At 44.6% G+C, this 12,219-nt stretch overlaps 1 protein-coding gene and 1 long non-coding RNA gene across 4 annotated transcripts; both read right to left on the bottom strand.

Moving 5' to 3' along the window:
- Nucleotides 1–1,815: 1,815 nt before the first annotated feature.
- On the bottom strand, nucleotides 1,816–5,818 carry LOC109775118 (uncharacterized). Of its 3 annotated transcripts, none has more exons than XR_012183427.1 (4): nucleotides 5,383–5,818; nucleotides 5,128–5,287; nucleotides 4,141–5,028; nucleotides 1,816–3,409 (listed from the first exon to the last, which is right to left on the bottom strand). It is a non-coding gene; the product is annotated as an uncharacterized lncRNA (long non-coding RNA). The 3 variants fall into 3 exon arrangements; XR_005758393.3 differs by having other exon boundaries at nucleotides 4,141–4,215; nucleotides 4,688–5,028; nucleotides 5,128–5,804; XR_002235761.4 differs by having other exon boundaries at nucleotides 5,128–5,816.
- Nucleotides 5,819–8,809: 2,991 nt separating this feature from the next.
- On the bottom strand, nucleotides 8,810–10,226 carry LOC109775098 (uncharacterized). The gene is made up of 2 exons (XM_020333868.4): nucleotides 9,058–10,226; nucleotides 8,810–8,959 (listed from the first exon to the last, which is right to left on the bottom strand). Exons 1-2 carry the CDS (start codon nucleotides 10,161–10,163, stop codon nucleotides 8,911–8,913), a joined length of 1,155 nt encoding a protein of 384 aa, XP_020189457.1. The 5' UTR covers nucleotides 10,164–10,226; the 3' UTR covers nucleotides 8,810–8,910.
- Nucleotides 10,227–12,219: the final 1,993 nt, after the last annotated feature.

Below are 12,219 nucleotides of genomic sequence, written 5' to 3' on the forward strand. Positions count from 1 at the left end.
AAGTTTTCGGGTTTTGTACGAATTTTTTTTTCTTACGGCTCGGTTTTTCCCGGTTTCCCCTAGGTTTTGATTTTTTTTATTTTTTTGCGCAAGAACACATTTTTTTCTTCCACGAGAGCCACAGATTTGATTCCGTGAAAATTTTGCTTCGCTGTGCCTCTTGAAAAAGGAAAAAAATACACGTTTTTTTCTTCCACAAGAGGGACAAATTTGTTTCCGCATAAGGCAGGGTTGTGCCTCTCGGAAACAGAAAAAAAACACGTCTTTTTTCTTTCACGAGAGTCACGGTTTTGCTTTCGAGAGACACACAGGCACAACCGTGCCTCTCGGAAAAGGAAAAATGCATTTTTTTTCTTCCGCGAGAGACGCATATTTCTTCTTGTTGAGGTATAGGTTGTGTCCCTCGGAAAGAGGGAAAAATATTTTTTTCCTTTCGCGAGAGGCACAAATTTGCTTCACATGGAGCTACAGTCGTGCCTCCTGGAAATGGGAAAAAAGTGTGGGGGGGGGGGGGATCGTGCTTCTGGCTCGGTTTTTTTCTTCTAGATTTTTTGTGAAAAACAAGTCCGTCAAAACCTATTAAAATGAGATATTTAGTTTCAAAGATCTCGAGGCAATAATCTAACGGTGAAAATGGTTCACGTTTTTTACGCACGATTTAAGAGATAATACGTTTTGAATAAACGAATCTACTAAAAAAGGAAAAAAATTCAGTTGTGGCAAGTGGCGCACATGTAGTGCGCCACTGCGCCACTCGCAAGCTGCGAAGATGAGAGTGACCTTTGTAAGAGGTACCCCTTAGTGAGTGATTTTGCTATATTAGGAAGAGCTCCTCCTCCATGCTTTTTGTGCGTGTTAGGGGTAGCTCGTAATGGATGGGCCGTGGCCCATGAGGCAACTTGACCACTAACTATTTAACCACTGACCATAGCTAAAAAAAACGCTGACTATTGACCGCTGACAAATTGACGGTTGATCGATGACATTTGATGCATTTAGAAAAGATCCCATATTTTAAAAGGATCACAAATTCAGCAAAAAAAATGAGATTAGAACTTTCACGGATTTGAAAAACACACGAATTTTGGAAAAAATCACGAGTTTAAAAAATGTTCATGATTTTAAAAAAAATCAGGAATTTCAATAGAAATGAAAACAGAAAACCAGCCAATACCTTACCCAAAAACACCATGAACAAACATAAATCTGACCAGAAGCTGCTTCAAGCTTCCTAAAACCGGTTGAGAGCTTCATAGGAACCTGCTCTAGATGGGCCGGCAAACCAAATCGAGCGAAGTAAAATTGGGGGTGTGCTGTGTACCGTACTGCCTTTAACGGGTGCTATAAGCCTCAAAGAACTTTGCCTATATTAGGGGCCTCTTGCGAGAGGAAAGCAACCGCTTGTCTTTGGCGTTTAATAAACGGGACGGGCTAGCATGGGAAGAGCGCTGGCTTGCTAGTGCACATCATGTTCTGCTAGTTTCTTTTTGTTTGTTACTTTTATTTATATTTCTGGAATGGAAAAATATGTTAAATAAATTTTTAAAAACATTCATCGTACATTTAAAAAGTGTTCATGCAGTGTAAAGTAATGTTCATGCAATTTTAGAAAATAATGACAATATCCAAAAATACGATTGTGATGTTTACAAAAATATTCGCCTGCTTTAAAAAAATATGTCGATGACATTTAAAAAAATGTTAATAGGAAACTGTTTGTGTAACTAGTAACCATGCACGTGCAACGCGTGTTCACCAACAAATATAAACTTGACCATGTTGAAAGGACTGGAAATTTAAATTTACAGTTGAACATACGAATTTTAACATTCCTTTCAAAAACAAAAAAATACATGTGGGAATGCCTACTGCATATATGGTTCATAGACAGCTTGTGGAGGTCTCAAAAGAAATTCAACATTACAAATTGTAGGCTCCTCGTAGAGAAAGATCACATATACTCAAGAGCCATCTAATGTGAAAATCAATGATGTTACATCTGCTTTCAACGTACTATAGATGCAATCCACCAAATAGGACTACCCAATAGATTGCAAACAGGGCAGTCATGTCTGGCAATGACCTCAGTATCTTTGTTATTGCTGTCGGTGGGCACAACACAATAGCTGGTGGAGTTTCTGTCTCCCGTGCGCCACACGATCTCCGGTGGTCCCACCCTAAGCTAAGCTCGCCCGAAATCACAGTTTTGGTGGAGAACATTGTTGTATCATCACTAATGTCTGAATTAGAATTTAGGATAACCGTCTTGCAAACAGAATAATCGGCTTCTCTGTTTCCATAAAAAAAATGTAAACACAATCCATCATTGTGTAACTGCAACTACCAACACAAGGCCATAATGGATCGGATTCCATCATGGTGACAGAGGCAATTTAACCAAACAAAAAAAATTACGTGGGGAGGAACTGGAAAGTATAAAAGTGCATGGCTAATAATCCATACTTCTGATCAAACTGCACGAACCCGCACTGTTTCCCAACTACAATCTTCACAACTGGGAGAAGGTTTGCTTAAGATTATTTTCACTAACATTTGGGTCAAGCCAACCGATAAATACCTAATGACAATTAAACAACAATAATAAAAGAAAAGTTGTAACAATGTACATTGCATAAGTTACAGTCAATGCATCTGTACTCACAGTTGTGTTTGTTCATATCTCCATCTGATCGAGAGGATGAACCAGTAGACCCAAAAGTATGTAAGCCAACAATTTTCCAGTAAACAGAAATAAATAGTCACATCTACGCAAACAACATTAAATGATTCCTGTAGAATTTTTTAGCCAAAAGAACATTGATAATAGCAATTCACATGTTCTCAAATTTTTTGACCAATCATTAATATTCTCAAAAATATGAAGCTACCTCACTTGTCACCCATACAAACCCATTTTCCAAAAAGGTAGTGCATAAAAGCAGCAAGGAATGAATGCAGAGCAAAAACAGTTTTGTACATAAATACTGCAAAGTGTGAACTTCTGAATGAATCTCCCTCCCAAACAAATTAAGAAGGGAAACAAGTCCAGATGCGTGATAAAGCACAAATCCATAGCCCTTTGATCTACCAGTGTTAGCATCAATAACAACTTTTGTATCTTTGACAGAGGAGTACCTGCTGGAGAAAGTCTCCAGAATGCAGCATCATTGACATCAGAGGCAAGATCGCCTACAAATATGGAATTATCTGAAGCAATGTCTGACTCCGAACTCATATCCCCCATGCTAAATGATGCCCAGCTTATCCTAAAAAGTTGATTAGTACTTGGCATTATATGCCCAGCAAAAACATCAACTACTTTTTCAGTTGCAGCATGACTGTAGAACTCTACAAATCCGTATCCTTCTGATTATCTTTGCTTATTACAAATAAACTTGATCGCGTCAACCTACATCATATTCATACATATTAGTACAAGTTTGACCTTGGATAATATAAGAACTGTAAATTGCATAAGAAGACACATTGCAATGCGGTCAGCACACATTTATATTCCTCCACGACAGTTCAAAATTCCAATTTTCAAGAAAAATTCAGTTGCAACAACTACAGAATGCAACTGAGAATTTACAAGACGTGCTAGGAAAATAATGATTATTAGCCAGTATGCATGCTAACTATATGGACTCATAATTGTCAAAAAAAAAAACATGCAGACTCATCTCATATGTGATGACGCTTCAGTGGTTCTCTAGAAATAGAAAAAAATAGTTTTAAACCTCAGACACAAAGAGAAACATACGGACTCATCTCATGTTTATTTATTTATTTGCTAATACAGGGGTGTAGCTCCATGCAGGTGTTTCTCAAGTTACAAAAAACTGTACAACATATAATGTCTGACAGCCTTCCATGTGTTGCTCTGCAGACTGGGATAGTAGAAATCGCTAGGACAATCAAAATATCAAAGGGTCCCTACAAGTACTAAAGTAAACCTCATGGTTGCCCTTGCCTTGTTTCAGAAAGGGCTAGCAAATAAAAGCCTAACTATATAACTGAAAGGTCTAAGCCCACATGTCCTACGGCTGAATTTAAATCATTCCATGTAAGAAGAAATTAAGCTGAAAATGGAAGGACACTGATAACAAATAGCTAGCAATACATAGATATTGTGGTTACCTTGGAAATGTGCACCCCAGGCTTGTATGAGCTCCAGAACACTTGATACAAATGAACACACCAAAAGTTAATGATCTGCAAAGACCACATCACAACATTTGAAGATTGTGAATAATGTGAAACTCTCGGTGTCAGATACCGTGTTGGTCAGAAGTTTCATAAGATAATAAGAAATACACATAGTGCTCTAAATTAACTCTGTCGCCGTCGACCCAGCAAGGCTGAGAAAGTAGCTCCCACACCCCAGCGCCTTCCCTACCATCATGGAAGCGGCATCGACGGTGGCGGCAGAGGTGCGGTGAACATAACTTGTCATTATCAATTCAGAGAAGCGGATAAAAGATTGCAACCAAACAACTAAGCACACGTTGCAAACCAAACAACTAAGCACACATTGCTAGATGATATAACCAACTAAAAAGCAAAGAGAAGCTGAAGTTGAGGGTAGAACAAAGCATCTATATATACCTGTATCACTGATAAATAAAATCAAAATAAAGATTGTGCAGTAGTTTTTCAGACTCGATGATATGGACATGTTACTCACATTTTTGGACACCTTTTGTACAAGGTCACTGTATCTCGGATTTTCCAATCCATCTCGAAATAAAAAAAATGCATCCCACAGGGTAAGGCAACAAGCTTATTGCAGATTTGAAAACATCAACTGAACATCCCTTTATCCCATCAGGCCTAGTGTAGCTTGTATGAAGCTTCCCATGATACGAAACACCCAACCATGGGTTTCTCAACAGTCTGACCAGTTCCCAAATAACACCATGGAGTTGTATATCAGTGCTTGCAGAGTCCAGTTGTACTGAATGCAAGTTTTCTGGAGCAGCGACTGAGAGACCAGAAAAGTTTGAGCAATACCCAGTGGTTCTAAACCTGTGCCACGGATATTCAGGATGTCATAAGCTGGATGGATCAAACATAAATATAATTCTTGGCACTCAAAATATGTGGTGCTACACCGAAATCACTCACCATGATCTCTGGACTGAATTCAGAGTAGCGGAGCGCAATGTAGTTTAGCGACTAGGTGGATGTGCCACGTCGCTCCCATGCTATGCCTGAAGGCTCATCAAATCAATGTTGTAAAAGATTGGATCTCGTCACCAAATCACCGTGGTCTCCAACGATAATGCTAGAAGAGAGATTGAAAAAGCACAGTAACACGCATTGTCTTCCTTGCAGAAGTGTCATCAAATACCTAGCGTACAACCAGCCGTGCATACTCACCTGGTGGAGAGGAAGTAGGGCCTTGATGGGGATGTAGCGCGCCAGGCCTTCTTCCTCCTCCTCATGTGGAGGCACGGGGCCGGCGCCGCCTTTGCCGTCGCCCGGATCCAGGTCCAGTAGGCCGAGCACCCGGTCGGCAAGGCTGCGGCAAATCAGGGCCGAAGTGGGCGACACTGCGTGGGAGTCCGCATGAAGGGGCAACTACTCCTCATGCATCCCCGACGGGCGGTGGGCTCCGAGGCGTCGGGCGGTGGGCTCCGAGGCGATGTAGTGGAGGGGGAGGCCGCTGGCGACCGAGGTGAGGTGTGAGTGGCAGGTAAGATGGGGGACGCGGTGGGAGGCGGCGGCGCTCCATGGGAGAGAGGAACAGGATGCGGGGTTTCACCCGATCGAGCGTGATGTACGGGGGTTATGGGTGGGCGAAGGGCACGAGCGTGGGGCGCACACGGATGGCAGAGTTTTCGTCCGCCCTCGTGAAGTTCTCTCGTTTAATAGTAGTGTAGATTTAGAAAAAAAATACTATTTCGTATCATCCCAAAAACTATTCATTACATTATTTTTTCATGCGTTTCCAAAATGTGTTAGTGAAATTTCCAAAAAGATTCACCCATGTAAAAAAATGTTTGTCGAATTTTATTTTATTTTCGTACCATTCAAAAAATTGTGACATTAAAACCAACATTTGCACATTTAATAAATATGTTAATGGAATATTTGATTTTTTAAATATAATACAAAAACTTCTTCGCATATTTTTTCTAAAAACCGTATAATTCAAAAAAAATATTGAATGTGTTTCTGAAAAATATTTAACACGTATTAAAAAATAGTCAAACATGTGTTTAGAAAGAATGTTCATCAAGTATTTGAAAAAATGTTCAGTAAAAAAATTTCACTTGTATTTGAAAAATATATAACCTATATTAAAATGTACACATGCACTTAGTAAAGGAAAAAAGATAAAACAGACAAAAACCAAAGAAAACTGATAAAAAACACAGAAAACAGGGAAACAGAAATAACCACATGGAACGTTCTAACCGCTGCAATGGGTTGGCCCACTAAGGGCACCACAGGGAAACAAAAATGTGAATTCATTAATTGCAGCGAGCAAACACGTGATCATGTGTTTTAAGTACCACCAGCTTTAAACATCAAATTTTCTCAAAATAAACTCTTCCCTTCATCTCAATTATTTCTTTTTCTTTTTATGTTTTGATTTTAATAAATTATTTGACATGTCTCGAGCCAGTAATATTCTACATTGATTTTTTTATAATGAACTTTAAACTTTATATTAAACAATATTTTTATAGTAAATTTTATATTTCTATAAATGCCGTGGTGCACCACCAATGATATGTAACATATCTATTTTCTAGTGATAAGCATTTAAAACAAGAACTTTCGAAAGCAATGTTTAGTTTAGACACATTTTTCGATAAAGGGTAGATTTTATTGGCTCAAAATAAAGCATCAAGAGGATACAAACACAATGAGCACACACCCGGCCTTTGTATAGTTAGGATGCACACAGCCAACATCAACGCATGCCGACAAAAACACGTCGGCAAATAGCAAAGTCATATAAGGCCAAAGCTATGCGTAGGCAAGGAAAACAATATAGCGGCAAGATCCACAATCGGTAATCTATAACAATGACCATATCCGCACCGACCATCTCATGACACCACACAGACGACGACGTTCTTCAACAATAACACCTTCAGGAAGGGAGCATCGCTCAAGCGTTTCCGTCACCGGATCCAACCAACTAAGGCCAGAATTTAGGTTTTCACCTTGATAATCAGTTTGAGCATTCCGAGCAATGCCTGCAACAAGGTAACAATGTAAAAACATCGTCATTGCCAGATATACCCGACTTGGGGCAGACCAAGGGTTCCATCCCGGAGCTCAATACAGGGTCCTCGAATAGTACCACAATTGAAGTCACTCATGTGTTGTCATCACAACTTTTCCACGATGCCAGCAGCTACATGCGATACGACCGCTGCTGCTGCACAACCATTCCTTTGCGTCAAGACTTCGTCCATAGTAAACGCAATCTGCGGTGAGGCTTACACCGCAGGATGGAGTGGTCATGAACTGCCACACATAGTTGTTGACATGGTCAACCTAGGCACTGGTCGGCCCGGGGGAATCAGTCTGACTGTTGCCAGGGTGCCCGAGCACCACCAAAGGTAGACCAGAGGTCACCAACTGCGGACGCAAGGGAGGAGCCTCACAACACCACCGAAGTCGGCGTGTCGCCATCCCGGGTTCGATCTCTCACGGCATGGTCAGAAGCCGGAAGGTGTAGCACATCATCTACAATTGGGTAGATGAACTTTAACAAAGCATTAGCCCCCACCCACAAAACCCTGATAAGTGCCACACGTGTGGCACGAACATGCACGAATACATGGCAATTCCAAACTTTTTTACAACTTGTTCGTGCCACACGTGTAATATTTATCATTTGGGGAAAAAAGGTGTTAGCCCCACCACAGGGTGAGCACGCTATGATATCGGCGATCCTGAAACTCTACTCGAACAAAACTACGTGGAGAACCAATATACTCCCTCCATTTCATAATATAAGATGTTATTACATGTAATATGCTCACATATCAAATGTAATAACGTCTTATATTATGGGACGGAAGGAGTACATCACAGAGGTGAATCACAAAAATGCACGGAGAGAGTGAAGGCGAGATGAAGTGAACCTGATCACACCTGGGCACCTCCTCGTACTGCCCGCTTAAGGTCTTACATGGCTGCATGCATGCTGCAGCTCACACTTCTCCGCTGAAGCATGCATACGCGTCAGACTAAGACCAATATTTGTGACTGCCAGTCTGCTCCTCTAGGCTCTATGCATGTACTAGGTAGTATCTTATGTTTGGGCTCAAAGTGCTAGTAGTAACTTCGATTCGTTGCAGTAAAGTCGAGAAATTTACATGAATCGTAGTACTAGTAGATCTCTAGCTGAGTGCCTGCTAGAGTGGACAATCCTTGCATTGATCATAATATGCACACATTAGCACACAGATGCATGCATCAGTCCCTGCAGACCTAGCTAGCTAGTTGTTCGATCGGTGACAGGATCCTACCAAACTACGGTAAAGTCATAGCAAAAACAGAAATCGTAGAGATCCAAAAGTTAACCCAGAACATGCAGAAAAGAAAACATTTTGCATCCACGAAGCAAAATTATTTGCAATCTGAATATATGCACACATTAGCACAGATGCATGCATCGGTCCCTGCAGACATAGAGTAGATAGCTAGTCGTTCTGTGACGAGATTCTACAAAAGTATGGTAAAGTCATACTAGCAAAAACATAAATTATAGACATCCAAAAGTTACCCAGAAAAGAACACATGCAAGAAGAAAACAGTTTGCATCCACGCAGCAAAAGTATTTGCAATCTGAATAGGAGCATTAATTTCCATTATTTGAGGACTGAGGTACAGTGAAATGATGAAGTGTTAATTCTCCCCTAAGATAAGATGGACGGCATGTCATGAGAACCACTCGGCGTCCCATCCTTCGATCTCTCCGATGTCCATACTGCAAAAAAAAAAAAAAAAAAAAAAAAAAACACCCCATCATTATTAGACAACTTTTGCACCTTAATTTAGTTTGGGGCCTCGCTGTAGCTAGCTTACCATGGAAAGGACGCGTCTTGGCCGTAGTACTCATCACTCAGATGCATCCCCATGGCGTCCACCGTGTTAGTCTGCTGCGCCGCCGTGGCCCCGTCGTCGCCTCCGCCGCCTTCCACGCTCTCGAGTAGCCTGCTCCACCACGCCGACGTGGCCAGGTTCACGGTATCGCTCCACTCGATGTCATGCCGCTCCCCGGCCGAGTGGATCGCGGCCATCTCCTCCTCGTCCAGCACCCGGTGCAGCGACTGTGAGGTGTTCTCGGCAGCAACGGGCGCCATGTCCTGGCTCACCATCGTCGCCGGCGGCGGAGAGGAGTAGACAGAGTAGGAGGAGGCGGGTGATGCTTGTTGGACCAAAGAAGGAGGATCAAAGGGGCTAGTAGCAGTGCAGTTCTTGGCATCTTCGGCAGCAACACCACCACCGAAGCCATCGAAGGTCAGGATAAGCCCTAGTGGCTGCGTAGGCAGCGGCAGCAACTGATCTAAAGCATCTACCATGGGAACCATGGGTGCAACTACTGGTGTGTGGTAAGGGAGGAGTGGAGGAGATGAATAATATGAGCAACCACTGTTGCTTGTTGCTGTGGTGTGTGCAAATGGCGTATTGCTGTGCAAGTAATCTGAGAAGGAACCATATGAGCTCATGCTGGGTGCACTAAAAGCTACCCTATGATCTTGCACTACCTGGACCTCTTGCTGATGCTGCAATTGTTGCACAAGTTGTTGATGTTGCTGCTGCTCCTTGGCTTCTCTCATGGAGGCTCTGTGGATCTTGAGAGCGTTGACGATCTCTCGCCTGGCCTCCGCCATGTTGAGTAGCCTCTCCTGGTATGGCCTGCTCGTGTGGAGCCTCCTCCTCACCTGCTTCTTGTGTGGCTGCTGTTGCTGTAGAGATGATGGTGTGGTTTGTGGGGCTTGTTGCTCTTCTTGGTGTGATTTGCTGCCCATGGTGATGTGATGGTGGTCTTTGGATCTTGCCGTGGATGAGGAGCTAAGATGCTTCACAAGGCTCCTAATGTAAGCCCCTGAGAGGTGTGGCTCCTCTCGCTTGGTGTTGTTGGTCTTTGAAGAGGAGCAAGTGATAGGAGCTTGCCTCTGGTTCCTCATCTCTTTGTTTCTCTCTTTCTAGATGGTGAGATAGATTCTCTTCCTTCCTAAGGGAACATGGAGGGGTATGGGAAGGTAGGGGGAGGGAGATGGGGATGATATATATAGAGTGGTACTGGATTAAAGCATCTGCAGATTGTTAGGATGCCATGCTATCCCTTTGGCAATGCATGTCATGCATATGCATGGTAGCTAGGTAGGTTGGCATATAGTGTAGCTAGAGAAGGCAGCACCCACAACTGCGGGTCATCGTTTTGGTACTTGAATAGCATTGACTCTTACACAAGTCTAGGGAAAGTCTACCCCACATCAAAGGGATAAATGTGTAATATGTCTTGGCATTCAAGGTCAAAGAGGTATGCTAACGTTGGAGGACAATGATTATTACTCCCTCCTTTCCGGTTTATAAGGCTCAATTCAAAAATCTCACCAACCAAGATAGATGGTGAGTGGTGAAATACTTTTTGTAGTTTGCAAAAGCACCCAATTAATGCACGTGTTTTCCTCAAAAAAGTATGTTTACCAATGCATTAATTACAATGCATGCATGCATAAATTACATGCATTGGCCAATTTTCTCTTAATACTTGCATGCAATGATTTAATGCACCTTGAAATCTGAACATGTGATGGAAAACAACCAAATTGAGCCTTATAAAATGGAAAAACTAAAGATAAGCCCAATAAATCGGAAAGGAGGGAGTACAACACTGGCTGTTCAACATTACGACAATAAAAATGGAATCCAGCCCTCACGTCGCTCCATCCCCGGGGCGACACGGGCGGCGGCGCAGTCCCCTCCACCGCCCCCCCTCCTCGCTCCCCTCCCCTCGCCGTTGCTGGGGGGCTCCGTCGGGCAAAGCCCGCGCGGACCCGGCGGCGGCGGGACCTCTTCTTCCCGTGACGTCTCTCGCAAGGGGAGCTCGCAGCGGAGGGCGACGGGTGGCAGGTGGCATGCGGTGCTGGCGTCGGCTGCGGGCAACGGATGGGACTCCGGCCAGCGGCCTCGGTCCGGGATCTGGCGTGGCTTGGGCGTGGACGGCGTGCGTGGGGCGCGGCAGCGGCTCGCGCGCGGTGGGCGTGGCGGCTGTGCTGCTCTGGAGCGCGAGGTGCGCTGCAGATGGAGGAGCTGCTCGTCTGCGCTGCTTGCTCTGTTGGTGTGGCTTCGATCCAGATCTGGTGTGAACTAGCTCTTCGATCTGGGTGCCGCACTTTCACGCTGCGGCTTTGGTGGCTGTGGTGGTGGTGGTCGCGGTGGTGCTGCGGTGGTGGACGGCGGCTACGGCCAGGGAGGTGGTGAGTGTGTCTGGTCACGGGGGATCATGGGATCCCATGGCCGGAGTGAGGTCGGCCTCGCAGGTGGTGGTCGATGGGCGGCGGTCGGTGGCTGTAGGTGGTCATCTCCTGGAGAAATCCTTGTCCCTGTCCTCTTCGGAGCCGGCGACGGCGGCGCCCGCGGGTGCCGTGATCTTTCCTGGAAGCGTCACCATGGAGGTGTCCGCCTCCTCCGCACGGCTTTGGCTCTGAAGGGAAACCTCAGATCCGTTGGATCAGGCGATGGAGGCATCTTCGTGTCTTTCTCCTCCTTGGGGGCATCGTCTCGGAGCCGGCTATGACTGGGAGACCGGTGGAAGGCGACATCTTCGCCATGGATGGGCGGCATCTTCGCTGCGTGGTTTGCTGAGGCGGGGCGTTGGTTTCTGTTTGGCAACGATGATGGCGTCGCAAGGAGCTTGGGTCGCGGCGTGGACTTCGGTAGTCGGCTCTTCCCGGTGTGTCCGAGGTGCTGTTTCGTGGTTTGCGGAGGCACGTTCGGCGCAAGTCCTGCATATTTCCCTTGCGATGCTCGTCGTCAAAGTCGGAGCTGTCGGTCGCTTGCGCGTGTTGCCATTTGTTGGCATGTGCCGCCATGGTTTCTGCAGCTGTTTGTGGGTGGCTTCGATGATGGAGCTCTACGATGAAGTCGGAGTCGCCCGTTCGAGGCAACCGGTGATGACGATGACGCTTGCGACTCCTCGGCAGATGTCTTTTTTCTTTGCAGCTTCGTGTTCCATGT

This window comes from Aegilops tauschii, chromosome 5 (genome assembly GCF_002575655.3).
Source record: "Aegilops tauschii subsp. strangulata cultivar AL8/78 chromosome 5, Aet v6.0, whole genome shotgun sequence".
In the NCBI taxonomy this organism is placed as follows: Eukaryota; Viridiplantae; Streptophyta; class Magnoliopsida; order Poales; family Poaceae; genus Aegilops; species Aegilops tauschii.